General features: G+C 40.8%; 1 protein-coding gene across 2 annotated transcripts in view; it reads left to right on the top strand.

Annotated features, from left to right (window-relative positions):
• The first annotated feature begins 2,263 nt into the window (after positions 1-2,263).
• PREX2 (phosphatidylinositol-3,4,5-trisphosphate dependent Rac exchange factor 2) overlaps positions 2,264-15,171 on the top strand; it is a 162,517-nt gene continuing 149,609 nt past the window's right edge. The window contains exon 1 of one of the 2 annotated variants that reach the window (XM_015855722.2): positions 2,264-2,739. In XM_015855722.2, coding sequence (XP_015711208.1) covers positions 2,599-2,739 — 141 coding nt within the window. In that variant the 5' untranslated portion in view covers positions 2,264-2,598. The remainder of the gene's footprint in view (positions 2,740-15,171) is intronic. The other variant, XM_015855723.2, reaches the window with a different exon arrangement.

Here is a 15,171-nt window from a genome sequence, read left to right on the forward strand (position 1 = left end):
TCTTGTGTGCATGTCCTACCTTTCATTTTTTTTCTTTCTTTCTTTCCAGCTTTGTTGGGGTGAAAACAACAGTTGGAGCAATTCAGCTCTTCCTTGAGACTAGGGGGAAACGAGTAATTTGTTTTTAGTACTTCAGGCAAGTTATTGGAGAAACTGATGAAGCTTGTATGTTTGTATGTTTTCCATAGTCTGTGCCTGGTACTTAAAAACTGTCCCTGTCACTGTGTAGCTCCTGTGGGCTTTGTGTTCAGTCATAAAACTCTCTTCTATATTGTCAGTATTTCTTTTGCTGGCCCAAATAGATGGAGAACACTTGAATTAAGGAGCAAGAGTCAGATGTGTGAGGATCACAGGAATGTAGACAGAGACAGGATTATGTAAACCTAAAGAGATCCTGCAAATAAGACGATAAATATTTGAAGGAAAGGAATTCTTATTGCTCTAGATGATGAGAAAACAACACTACGCTGCTGCTTGTGACCCCTCTAGCCTTCATCTAGGTCTTTGAGAATGCATGCAGGCTGTGGAAAGTAATGGCACACTGGCTAAAGGCGAGAGCAAAAGGAAATGTCCAAACTCAGAACCTGTACTCCCAAAGGGAAGAATGTTGCTTGCTGATGGGAGATGTAACTAGTTTGAGGTATCTGGCCAGGACTGGCTGAGAGAGGGCACCTGCATGCTTTTAGAAGTGAGAGAAGTTGTGGCTTCATGTTCTTCTCCAGTTGTTTTGGATCTCTTTCGTAGTAATCACTTGAGAAAACTGGTTCAGCTGTGGACTTTTTTCTTTTATTTCCTTGCCACCACCATAGTATTGTCCCTCTTCGTGTGGTAACTAGCACAAGCAAGTGTAAAGCACTTAATCTTCTCCTCGGGTCTAAAGCATATTTGGAACTTTGGATCTGTGCCTCTGTAGGTGGAACCCACTTGTGAGGGTGAGGAAAGTCTCCAGCCAACCACCTGTTTATTTCAGGCAGGTTTCCTAAGGTAAAGAGCTTCAGTGATTGGACTATATTGGCTTCTCTGTCTCAGTCTGTTTTGAACCCATCAGTCCATTTGAACCATATTTGGCAGGTGAGTAAGCTCCTTGAAAACATATAGTTCTGATTTTCATGAACATCACTGTCTGGTTTTGGAATAGGAGTCCCAAACTTTACTGAAGGATGAACTCAGTAGGCAAGCATGCAAGCTTGCCTAGTGGGAGGGTGCATGTTGCCTTTAGGAAAGGGTATGAAATGCTTTTCTTTCAGTGTGTACAGATTGCCTGCGTTTTCATTTCAGCTTGCAGAGGAATATCTTCTGAGAACTGTATTTGCTATTTCCCAATGGAAGTCTGAGACTGACAGTTAGATGATTTTTCATTATCAGAATACAAATGTCTTTCCCTACACTGTCCTGCTAAAGACTCGTCTTGCATTCTCAGTTTGCACTGTGGCTGTAGAAGAGTTTTACACTGTTTCTCTCCTCCTTCCTTCTAGGATGTTGCAGGTTTAGGCACTTGGGTATGGAATCTTGATCTTATGGGTTTTCTTTCCAGTTTGAGACTGAAGAGCTCACCAAAGAAGCCTGCAGCTTTTCACCAGTGAATTCACACTACAGCATCCTGACATTTCAAGAAATGAAAAGTTATTTATCCTATGATCATTAGGACCAACTAATCCAACCACCAACCCATCACTGCTGTGCCCACAGGACCACATCCCTCAGTGCCCCACACATTTCCTCTTGTGTGGGGTGGTTATATAGTTGTTACTAACTGATTTGAAAGAGTTATTGCATCTCTCTTCCTCTTATAATGTATTATGAAAATCTGAACTTCCAATGTAGACAGGATAACTTTGTAACCTGGGGATATAGAACTGTGTTTCAACGAACAAGAAGCACATCACAAGAACATTTCTGTACCTATTGTAGAATATACTGTCTGTACCCACTTAGATACAAAGGTTAGAACATTTATGTGCTGTTTAGAGGCAGAGTGCAACACGCAGTCACACGTGAGTATATTTGCACTATTTGCCTCGTGGGAAGGTGTGGAAAGGGAAGTAGAAAACGTCTCTTTCGCTGAAGATTGGAACAAACCACAAACAACTGCCGGTTCCCCGGCCAGCCAGTTTGCTGGGACATTTTTATAATGCTTGTGCTGTGTTGCTGGAGATCTCCAATTAGCCTCCAACCGGAGCTCGCAGCTTGTGTGCGAAACAGGCAGCTGCTGGCACGCAATCTTCCCCGAAGTTGTTTCCTTTCCTTTTTCCTGAGATTTAGCGCAGGGGGGGAAGGGGTTGGAGTCACATGGATACAGAGCTTTTGATTAATGTCCAAGTCTGGGCTGCGGCGGAGCCTTTCCAGCCTCTCAGCTAACGGGGCGAGCTGGGAACCAGTGACCGCTCGTTTCCTCCCGGCTGCGTCCCCTTCCTGACGGGAAAGGAGCGCGCACCGGGGAGGCTGCTCGCCTGCGGAGCTCGGGCGGCTCTAGAAGCCGGGGCTGGGGCTGCTCTGTGCTTGGGCACCCTCGGGGGCCGGGCCCGACCGCGTAGCTCGGCGGGCTCTTTTGTTGTTCTAGCCGGCAGCCCGGCTGCGAGCCCCGCTACTCGCTGCAACATGACGGAGGAAAGCAAAGGGGAAGGCAAGGGAGAGAGCGGGAAGGACTTGGAGAAGCAGCTTCGCCTGCGCGTGTGCGTCCTCAATGAGCTGCTCAAGACGGAGAGAGACTACGTGGGCACGCTGGAGTTCCTGGTGTCGGTGAGCAGCGCGGGGGGCTCAGCTCGCTTCAGCCCGCGGGGAGGTGGCGGGGCCCTTCGCCGCCAAGATGCGCTGATGGGAGAGCGGGGGATGAGGCACTTCGAGACGGCCCCTCCGGCTGCCCTCCTCGGGAGCCTGCCCGATTGACCTCCCTTCTCCGGGCACGGGGCTGAGGGGCAGCGTGCCGCGTTCGGGTCTGTCCCGCCTGCCGGGCTTGTGTCCGTTGTGCTCTTTGCAATAGCCCCCGAAAGGCATCGGGGCGGGGTCAGGCGGGGACGGAGGGGTGCTGGTGTGCAGCAGCTGCTTGGCATTAAAGCCACATGTGGCCGCGTTCCTGTCTTGTGATGCGGGGTCAGCTGGAAGCTGTGGGCAGAGCCGGGCTATAGCAGCCCTTGCTTCCCCTGCAGCCCACTATGGGTGAGTGTTGTGCCAGGTAGTCCCCAGCTGGGAAGGCAGAAGTTTTCACCTTCTGAGAAAAACAGAAGAACGATGGTGACTTAACAGATGCATGTGGTATTTCCTTTACGCAAAGTGCCAGAGCGTCACCTCAGGACCTCCTGAGATGAGTACGTCCAACTCAATGGAATCATTAAGACTGGAAAAGACCACTGAGATTGCCAAGTTCAATCGACAACCCCTTACCACCACTATGCTGCTAAGCTGCATCCCTCAGTACTCATCTTGTTAACTTTGCAGTTCTTTCACAGTAGCCCCATGTACTTTCCTCTCCTCCCCTGTCCTATTGAAGAGGGGAAATCCTTCATACTGCAAATTTCCTGCTTTGCTGCTCTGAGATCTGTGAACTTTCAGCTTATTATCATGAAAGAGGAAATTCTCAACTTGGCTGTGACAGGGAGAATAAAAGCACAGGCACAGGAGTGAAATAAGATCTATAGAGTAGCTTATTTTCCCCATATGTTTATCCTCAGCAGAACCATGAAAAATGGTAAACGGTCCAATATGTTTTCTATTTCATTTTACTTCTTAACGTTTAACATGCGTATTTGAGAAGGTGTGCAATTGTGTTTTATTTTGTTTCCTTTTAACGATCCGATTTTACCTACTGTAAAAGAAAAAACAAATCATGGAGAAAAGGATGAACAATGGAGTTATGTATAATTCTGTCCTGTTCTTTTATATTCATTAATGTTTGTGAACAGAACTCAAGTGATAGTTCAGAGATCTAGTTCAGGGAGATGCTGAGATGCTATGCTCTTTGATTGTACCTTAGCCTTGGTTTGAGGAAACACCTTCTGAGCTATCCCTTGGCATGTCTGCTGTGACTGCTGTTGAGCATGGTGGTGGATTTTGGGAGGGGAGTGATTCTGGAGTAATCTCCAGAATGGAGATGAATCCTATCATGTCATCACTGTACTTGTTACTTAACTGCTTCTTGGTCTAGAGGCTAGGTCTTCTCATCATGAAGTTGTCTTACATCATACATGGATCCTTTTGGATGAAGATGAAAGATTTTCTCTTTGAGCGTGTAGGGTGTTGATGGGTGTGAGCTGGAACCAGACTGAAGTGATTCCCCCACACAGCAGTGTGGGATCTCAGTGCTGACTGTTCTTCTGTCCAAGTCCTATCCTATTTTGTAGTCACCATGTTGAACTAGAGACAGCTCAAGATGTTCCAATGAAAGTTAAGAGCTTGGCTTCCAGCTCTCAAGAATGTCAGTGGATCTCACTGTGCTGGAAGCTTGGTTTGCTTTATGAATGAAAAGCTAAAGCCATTTGTAGTCTTTCTTTTACAGTTTGCATGAAGTTAATAGGAACCGGAGTTTTCACATAGATAAATGGGGAAAAACAAACAAACAAAAAAACCAACAACCATAAGTGTGGGGTCAGGATTAGGGCTTATTTCTTCTGCAGGGATACAGAATTTAACATTTTGTGACATATGGTTCCAGTGGGGTGGTAGCAGTGGACATGAGAGATACCTTTTTACCCATTTGGACTGAAATTGTCATTTTGTGTGCATATCCAGTTGAGAAATCAGTTATATTAAGAGAAAAAATTGATTTTCTTCCATCTGTTGTTCAGGGACAGTACTTGTATGGGATTTGTGAGGAAGTATGATGTATGTCATCCATACCTAGCTCTTGTTCTTGAGTACTTTGCATATCTTTTGAAGAGAATCGATAATGTACGCTATCCTTTGGCTGAGGCAAAAATATGCAGTTGCAGAAGGCAGTATGTAATGTAAGCAGATGTGGAAGGTAAGTGTAAGCCTGATTTAGCTGCACAGTGGGAAGCGGAGAACTGTGTTGCTGATAATCGTGGTGGGGAATGATGTTCTACTGCTACAGCCAGTGGCTGGCTGGAGAATGAGGAGATTTTAAGAAGGGAGTAGCTTTACTTGATGTTTTAATGAATTATTAAAATTTTTTTTTTGTAATTAGATTTATGCTTTCTTGTCAAGTTTCATTTTCTACATAGAATGGGGTACACATCTGAAATCTTGATGTACCAGTAGTGAAGAGACCCGTAAAACTAAAGTTAGAAGTTGCTACGAATTTAAAAATTGTTTGATAATGGAGAGATGCTGAGTAGTGGCTGGTTTAATTTGTCACTTTGTAACTTGTTTATATTCTTATTTCTTGCTGATATTCAATCAATAATGGCAAACCAAAATATGTTGCAAGGATATAGGCAAAATACGATTCCTTAAAATATACTTAAGGAAAGAGATTCAATTTAAGAATAGAAATTGGATGTGCATTAGATCTACTACGTTTGGTACTTCTGTGGGAAGCTGTGGAAGTAGTTTATTTATACACGATAAGGATTGTTTTTCTGATGCAGTTCTGTGTTCTGAGAAATTTGACCTTGATAGGAATAGAAGCAGATGTTAGCAGTTGTGTATGTGTTCCAAAACCCCATGGCGTAAACCTGGGCAACTTGTTAGATCCTGAGGCAGCTGGAAGAATGGAAGAAAAAGGCAGTTATGTAGAACATAGCATGACTTACAGAATTTCTTCATCTCTGCCAGTTAATTCTCAAATTTGGGGTTAATTCCATTAGATTCTACTCTACTATCTTGTCTCTCTTCTTCTTACACTGAAGTGAAAAAGGGTTAGTTTTCTGTGAATATGTGCTCTCTTAGGGGAAAAGCAGAATCTTTGCTTTTCAGTGGGCATAAAGAGATTTTTTTCATAAGGTTTATTGCCCAGCCATCATAGTGTCTGTGTGACTCCTTGGGATCTGTATCTCCCTGCCTTTCTTTCTACACTGTGCCTTTCTTTTCTCCTGTCTCAGTAGGTATTTCTCAGATTCTTTAGCTGCATAATTAGCTGGACAGGTGATTAATAGTAATTGAGACTCCACATAAGTTTTAGCCAAATTCAGCAATACCACTCCAGACTGGCAGTGGATGTTGTGTCATGGATTGGAATTCCCCAGTGGTTATGCTATATGATGCAATTCAGCGTTGGACCTTTGACAGAAGAGCTGTTTTAAGATGATCCTTTATGGCTTTGGGTTTTTTTTTCGTATGTGTGAATATCTATATTAAGCACGTTATGTTATATATATGTATATATCTCAATTACTGTAATGATTAGTAACTTCATAATGGTTTGCGTAATTACATTTAATAAAAGGGATTTAAATGAATGGAAGGGGAAGGGTTTTAGCTGGCTGCATTTTTTGATAAGCTTATGTGATTTCCTTTCTCTTTAGGAAAAGAAAAGCAGCATTCTATGGCTACTGCATCATAAAAAGTCAAAAGGAAGTGCAAGCACAATTACCATAGAAAGTCAATATCTTTTCCATTCACTTCCAATTTCTGCTGTTTTTGACATGTCTAAGCATTACAAAATACTGAATATGGTATTCTATTCTTATTTGGCTTGGTTGGCTATATCAATTACACCACCTGTGGTCTTTGTCAGAGTAGGGGTAACTGCTTAAAAGCTGTTTGTTTCTGTGTAACTCCCATCCTCAACACTGAAAGCTCGCTTTGTAGTGTGAATTAGCAAGAAAAGATTACTCACGTCTCTGCTAGCTGAGCACAGAACCTTGCACAGTTCGCAGAAGATATGGTAATGGCAAAAACTAGCTTTTTTGAAAGTATTTTCAAGCATGCATCTATCTTACCTTGTTTGGAAGCACAGTTAATTATACAGCACTACTGATAAATATTTGATACATTTCAGTGGATTTTCCCTTACTGCTCTCAGATGTACTCATGCTATTTCAAAAAGCTGCTTTTTAAGAAAAATGTGTGGTTTTTTTTTTTTAATTTTTTTATTTTTTTAATACATTGAGGGAAACTTTTAAAATACTGAGAAGAAATCTTTTTTTTTTTTTTTAAATAGCATATAATAAACTTTCCATAAGACTCATTATAGACTAAGATGTAGCATACTGAAGAGGACAATATGCTTAGGATCTTGCATGGTTTGATTTATCTGTATTCATAAATATCATTGTCCTTGTAGTTTTTCAGTTTTTCCTTTGGTTGGCCTTACAGCTCAGCCCCAGCTCTTTTGGCTCATGTACTTCACAAGACTGTGAAGTGAGCTGCTGTTTGAGAAAAGACTATTTGAAGGGACCATCCATTCATAAATCACAACTAAGTTACTCTGTGCAGCATAACGCTGTTGAATGGTATCCTGTTTGAGGTGATTTCAGGTATTTATGGAGATACATTTTTCAAATCTCTTCAGGAGCAATTTTTGTCACCATTTTAAAACAGCAAGTGGTTTGAAACTATGCATTCTGAGGTTAGCAGTTTTTTTTAGCATGAAGAACAAGTTTGTCAAAACAAGAGAATTCCAAGTTAGCAACAGTATTATTGTATAGGAGGAATTGATGAAATTCTTCACATTGGAAATGGAAAGGAAATGTATTTTGGCCATAATAAACAAATCCTATCTGGCTATAGATGACATAAGATACAGGTTGGGGCAACTTGCCAGTCTGTGTCTGTATGTTAAGTGTACATATCTGGAAAGGAATTAGGCTGTTCATGAATGAAGTATGGATCTGAGGAGGATAATTTAAATTATTTAGGCTTATAACTTATTGAAAGGGTTTTCTATATTATTAAATATATTACAGGTATTATATTGAACAGGTTCTCATTCATCTGTACTCATGGTTATCCATTTTCATGGTTTTTAATTCTTTTCCTGTTTTTGCTTTAAATCTAGACTTCACACACTTGTCTTGATTTCTGTAAATGACTGTTTACGAGGGTGGATAGTGATAGGGTAAGGGGGAATGGTTTTAAATTAAGACAGGGAGGTTTGGGTTAGATATTAGGAAGAAGTTTTTCACACAGAGGGTGGTGACGCACTGGAACAGGTTGCCCAAGGAGGCTGTGGATGCCCCATCCCTGGAGGCATTCAAGGCCAGGCTGGATGTGGCTCTGGGCAGCCTGGTCTGGTGGTTGGTGATGCTGCTTATAGCAGGAGTGCTGAAAGTAGATGATCACTGTGGTCCTCTTCAACTTAGGCCATTCTATGATTCTGCTTTCATCTGAGCAGAACTGTCCCTTTCTTTGGTGAGTAGACTGTGTGCATTGTTATGGGACTCAAGAGTTTGCTTAAGGGCAGGCTACTGAGGAGGAGTATGAAGTCATATAAAAATAGAGATAGCGAAGTCCAAGCTCAGCTGGTATTCAAATGATAGCTGTGAAAGCTGGTAGAAAGGGCTTTCAAAAATATGTTGTTAGGAAAAAGGGGCTAAAGGAAATGTGTGCCTGTTCCTCATCTGGGCAGGCCTTGTGAGGAGGAATGTAGGAAATTCTCAGGTACTTCATACCTACTTTCTCTTCTGGAGTTTTCATGGAAAAGGATTTCCGGTAGTCCTGTTTAAGCCCACTTGTAGAGTCTGTGGGTATGTGTTATTGCCTTCAGCAGAAAAAAGCACAGTTACAAAGCATGTAAAGCAAGTGGATATACAAAAGTCTGAGACTTAATGGGATGCATCTGAGGGAGCTGACTGATGTCAGTGTGAGGTCTTTCTTTCATCTTTGAGTGGTTGTGAAGATTGTGGTGAATTCCAAAAGACTGAAAATATAAGTCTCCAACCCAGCTTCAGGAAGGTCAAGGAAGAGAATATGGGGAAGCATAAGTTCATCAGCCTCAACACAGTCCTTAGGGAGATTATATAGTCAGTCATCTTCAAAACAGCCTCCATGCTATTGAAGGAAGAAATGGTGACCAAAAACCATTGGGATGTCAACAGGCTGTAGTAATGTACTGATGGGCTTAATTGAAGTTCAGTGAAAGTGGTAGAACTGCTGCCCTAGGACTGGAATAACCCTGTGCTACCAGTGTGGTTTGGGGGGTGCTAAGCAGCAGTTTGAAAGAAAAGGGCTCTCTGAGTGCCTGTGCATAAGAATTTGAACACGAGTAACCCTCTCTACAGTGCAGAAGGCAGTCAGCATTCTGGGCTGTTTTAAGCCAGGGTATTGCCAGCAGATTGAGGGGAGTGATTCCTTCACCTGTCTTTTGCTGCTAAAAGAATTTTGTTAGCCAAGCTTTGGCTTTCTTCTTTAAAGAAAGAAATTTGCTTACTGGAGCATGTCAAAAGTAGGGCCAGGGAGATTATGAGGAATCTAAAGCATACTATCTGTGGAGAGAGGCCGAAAGAATAAGGTTTCTTCTACCTTAAGAAGCGAAGACTCAGTGAATTTTTATTGCTGTCAATAATTGCTCCCTGTTGGATATACGGAGAAGATGGAACCATGTTCCTCTCAAGGTATGCACTATAGACAAAGGAGATGCAATGGAAAATGGGAAATTCCAACTCAAAATGAGGTGCAAAATACTCTTTACTGTGTGGGTGATCTAGCACTGGAACAGGTTGCTCGTAGGCTGTAGAATTTCTATGTTTTGTTCAAAACTCAGCTGGGCAAGACTGAGCAACCTGTCCTAGCTGATGTCACTTTGAAGTGATTGGACTGGATGAACTCTGGAGATCCCTTCCTACCTACATGGCTTGTCAGTGTAGTAGGTTTATTGGTATGACAGGGAAAAAGACCATCTGTCTCAAAGTTTGAGCTCTTAGGGGGGAAGGGGGGGGAAATTTAGTAGAGTTGTACCTCCTCTTTGTTTCCTCAGTCCTCTGAGACTGCAGTGCAATTTGACAGGCTACACTATTCAGAAAACAAGTATTTGAGGTAGTAGAGGAAACAGACATAATTTTTCCACTGTATTACCTTTGTTCAGGGAACAGATAATCTGGCAGTTCTGAAATATATATATATTTTTGTGTGTTCAGAGATCTCTCAGTGCATTTCTGTCATTAATAAATCAAATCTGAGTAGTTCTACAAATGGTAAACTTAGAGATGGAACTTGATTTTGTGTCCCAGAGGAAGTTTGTGGCTGAGCCAGAAATATAATCTGATGTCTTGATTCCCAGTTCAGTACTCCAACAGCATAATTGTCCTTTCCCTTTATATGTAATTGATGCTAGAAGAATGGATATTTGCTTGAAACATCTCAGAAACTTCAAGGATAACTCCTGAAAGTCAGGTTCATTTCATGCAAGCTTTATTACTCCTGTAGTTCTTTCATAGTTTGTTCACAGCTCAAGTTATCACATTCTAGGGACAGAATTGAGATATTTGAAATTAACACTTGATTTTTTCATGAGCTGTATCATAGAAAATTCTCAGTATTTGAGACTTGAGAGGTACTAAACACCCTTTTATTTGTGTAAATGAACAAACAAACAAAAAAAGAACCCCCAAAATAATCAATTAGATATAACTGGGTAGCAGCTATTCAGAGCTTAAAGTCTGGTCACGAGTTGCTGGCTGGACAATAGCTAGTGTCATAAACTATTCAGTCTGAGAAACAGCTCAGAAGGTGACACTTGGAATATACATGTGGTTATGACCTCTGTGTCCCTAGTTGAAATGGCTGGTGTGTATTTCAGGAACTGTAACTGAAAAAGTCTAAACTGTTGGAGTGTAGTTTAAGTTGGGTTAGGCTTGTAATTATTCTATTTGTTGAAAATGCTCAGCTCTTTGAAAAGCCTAATTCTTTACTTTACTGACTTGGAGTTGTGCTTGTAAAAAGCCTGCAGCAGTTTGTATGTTGGGGCTTGGTTAGGAACAATTTGCTGGCAAGCATCAAAAGGTGAGGTTGGAAGCAAAGTGTCTGCTTTAGAACACCTTGTCAACACAAGCACAAATTGGTGAAGTAGATGAGATACCTGTATTTGTACCCTCACTGCTCTTTGCTCCCCAAGTCATAACAGTGTGAAACAAGCTGGTTTTACACTGTTATACAGATAGAAATTCCAGATTGGCAATGAAGTTAGATACTGATTACAAGGTAACACTATGAAAGTGGAGTAACTCCTGAAACTGATTCCTTTGTATGTTCTTCAGAAAAGATACCATAGGATACAGCAACTTTCTGCATTACAGTATTGAAAAAAGCAGGAAAGTACTAGATGCAGTGCTGAAGAATGGAAAGTAAGATTTCTCTTCCCTACCCTATAATATGCTTTCAGGATATTCTCAGGTTCTTCTGCGAATTTAATTGGCTGTGTTTTTACTTCTTAATCCCAAATGAAACATTTTGGAAAAAATCAGGTGCTAAAAGCACAAAGCTATAAAGTTGAAATGATATACTGTGTAACCAAGTGATTGATCTCTGGGATGCTATAAATTTGTGTAACGAGACTGGAAAATCACTTCATTTTATTGCTTTGTATGTGCTGTTACCTTACCCAAGGAATTTAAGCATATGGTGTATCCAGATGCCTAGCTGAAATAGCAGGCAATATAATGCTTTGAGATGTCCTTGGATTTTGTAGTGTGAGTGTGGTAAAGGGGCTTGACTTTAAAAGTCGGAGGTGTTTGTGACTGAGATAAGGAAGACGGCACCTTCAAAACAAGTCAATTACATGTTGAGATTACCTGTAATGCAGTATTTATGTTAGTTAGCACTGACTTTTGCAGTGTTAAATGAGGTTTATGGTTCCATAATAAGTGTAGTTGGATTGTTCAAGTGAGTGTGCTAGTAATAATGGGATTTGAGGTGAGGTTTCAATGATTACCAAGGGAGAATTGAGGTTTTTGTAATTAAAGGAGGCAAAATATGAGCTGTCTTTAGATTATCTCAAGTTTACAAGTGAAAAATGTTTTCAGCATGATATAACTACTGTAACAGTTTGGTGACAGTTTGTCTATTCCTTTATAATGCTGTGATATTTTTGGCAGAGTAGAGGTACTTAGAAGTATCCATGGAAAGATTGTATCTGTTTTCTTTAAGTAGGAAGACTTTTTTTCATTGAGTTGTTGATTTCAATTGCACAATACAACAGTTAACTACCACCAACGGTACTATTGAAATTAATGAATGGAAATTGCAGAATGAATTGGATGTGATTACTCTGTCAAAATACATTGTCATATACTTATAACATACCAGCCCCTTTATGTAGCCAGGGCAAGGAAAGTGAAGTCCTGATAGTAATAACTTGAAGTTTTGTTTATTTTAAGGTTCCTCCTCATCCATTTATCTCTTTCTCACTGTGCGAGATCCTGTTTATTAAGAATAATGCCTGGAAGTTGGCCGTTATATTCTGTATGAGTGTGTTAATTTCTTCCCATATGCTGTGAGGTTGCCCTTACAGGAAACAAGGGGACTTTTTCCCATGTTTAGTTATGCTGAACTGTTTTAGTATTCAGAGTGGACAGAAACAATGGGAAAGAAAGTTTCCTGTTTTGTGACTGCGCAGATATTGAAGAGTCCTTCAGTTGCAAAGGAGGTAAATCTTTCTTTGTTCCAACTGTGAGTACAGAAAGAACTGATTTTTGATAATGTATGAAGTTACTGTGTAGCGGTAGCAGTGGTTCATTTTCTTAAATGTTTTACAGGCTATTTACTGTCCATTCTACCTGCCTTATTTATATTTCAGTATTTGCAGGTTGATATTTTTAATTAAGTTTCAGGATTATAATGACACTGAGCTGAGTGGTGCAGTTGACATGCCAGAGGGAGAGGATGCCATAAAGAGGGACCTGAAAAGGCTTGAAGGGTGGGCCCATGACAAGCTCATAAAGTGCAAGGTCCTGCATCTGGGCCAGGGCAATTTGAAACACAGATACAGGCTGGGCAGAGAGTGGTTTGAGAGCAGACTTGAGGAGGATTTGGGGGTGTCAGCTGCCAAAAGACTCAACATGAGCCAGCAGTGTGTGCTTGCAGCCCAGAAGGTCAACTGTAGCCTAGGTTGCATCAAGGCGTGTGACTAGAATTGAGATATGAGGAAGGTGATTCTGTCCCTCTATAAACTACACCCCCCCCTCCCTCTATGAGACCCCATCTGGAATACTATATCCACTTCTTGGGCCCTCAACACAAGAAAGACATGGAGCTGTTGGAAAGAATCCTGAGGAGCAATATGAGGATGATCAGAGGACTGGAGCAGCTCCCCTGTGAGGACAGGCTGAGAGAGTTGGGGCTTTTCATTCTGGAGAAGAGAAGGGGACCTTATAGTAGCCTTCCAGTACCTTAAGAGGGCCTACAGGGAAGCTGGGGGAGGATTTTTTTTTTTTTTAATAAGGGCATGTAGAATCAGAATGAGGGGAAATGGCTTTAAACTGGAAGAGGGTAGATTTACACTAGATGTTAGGAAGAAATTATCCACTGTGAGGGTGGTGAGACACTGGAAAAGGTTGCTCAGAGAGGCTGTGGATGCCTCCTCCTCCCTGGAAACATTTGAGGCCAGGTTGGGTGGGGCTTTGAGTGACCTGGTCTAGAGGGAGATGTCCTTGCCTATAGCAGGGGTTGGAACTAGATCATCTTTAATGGTCACTTCCAACCCAATCCATCCTATGATTCAATGAATTTCTAATTGTATACTTCAGAGGGGAAAACTGAAAGTTCCATCTTCATAAATGCTCACATCTATTGTGCTGTGTTCAGAATGCTTTTGAGTGGCTGATGAAACAATATATTAAATAATAATCATGTTTTTGTGACTGCTGTGGGGTATCACTGACTCCCTCAAAAGGGAAGTGGAGGAGGATGGAGGCTTGGAATCTTTTCAGGATAATAAGGATTTAATCCACCCTATTTATTTATTTATTTAATCTACTGTGTCTGACAAAAGCTAGTGAGTAGGTGACACAGCAGATACAGACTTAAATTTCACTCATGTAAGTTGGTAGAGATGACCTCCAACCATGGTTAAAAATTTTTCTTTCTAGTTGGAGCAGATAAAAGAAAAGCTTAAAAGGAGCTGTAGTAACTTAACATTGTATCATTTCTTTCAGTAGAACAAGTGAAGAAACTTAACATGTAGTTGAAAACGTTTACTTAAATTACCATAACTATAGAAGTTTTAATAATCTGCTACAGTATCAATTTTTAAATCAGTAATTTCTCATTTCTCATACTTAATCTCTGTAAGTAGTTAACTTAGATCTTCTAGTGCAGTTGTCAAATAAAGATACTTCTAGTCCAGGGTAACATTGGTTGTCCAAATTTCTTTGTAGGACACTTTTGCTCTGAGAAATGGTTCTGGTAGTGGTACCCATTCAGACATTTTCTTGGGCCTAAGTCAAAAAATTTCAGCTGAATCAATAACAAGGAATTGTTTATCTTCTGAAGTGTCTCCTATTTCTCAATTTTATATACAAAAGCAACTTTTTTTTTTTTTTTTACTACAGATATCAATGTCAGAGTTAGATAAAATACTCGATTTTTCCCGCTGCTGATATTTAAGCTGGTTTTATGTAGTTTACTGTATGGGATGTGTAAGCTAGTGCTGTTTGTTTCTGCTGGCAACTGCTGTGTCATGTAAAATGAGGTTAATTTAGGCATCTTATGAAAAAATGTGAGCTGGAAATATACTGGGTTAATTATTTTTCTGTTCTTTGTGTACTGTATTGCACATTTTTCTTCCTGCACAATAAAGGCCGTAATGTCTATTCCATTCTCTTTCCTGTTCCTTCGCAGCCACCAAATAGCTCTGGGCTAATGCAGTGCATCAACCTTTGACTAACCCATTGAATTCAAAACCTTTTAATTTTAAGAGTAAACATTTCTCGTGTGCTGGCTACAAGTAATGGAAGGAAGTATTCACTGTAGTTATCCCCCAGATGTCCGAAAGGAATTTATCAGTGTATTACAGCACTTCCGGTTATTTACTCTTCTTTCCCTCATTTATCCAAATTGATTTCCCCCCCCCCCCCCTTTTTTAAAGGAGGTGATTGTGTTCGTAATAGACAACTGGAATTTAGAGATGGGTGCATTAAGTTTTATTTACTTACCTTTCAGTTGGAGGAGATGATACTGTTCTTGGTAGGTAAGTGGATTTAAGAGAGATGCATAGTTCAGTGGCAATAAGACAGCACTCTGGATTGGGAGCAAGTATTTGTGCATTGAACATTCCTACTTGAACTCTAAGTCTTGTAGAGTGAAAACTTCTGATTTTTTTTTTTTTTTTTTTTCCTGGTT

This window comes from Coturnix japonica, chromosome 2 (assembly GCF_001577835.2).
Source record: "Coturnix japonica isolate 7356 chromosome 2, Coturnix japonica 2.1, whole genome shotgun sequence".
Classification (NCBI taxonomy): domain Eukaryota; kingdom Metazoa; phylum Chordata; class Aves; order Galliformes; family Phasianidae; genus Coturnix; species Coturnix japonica.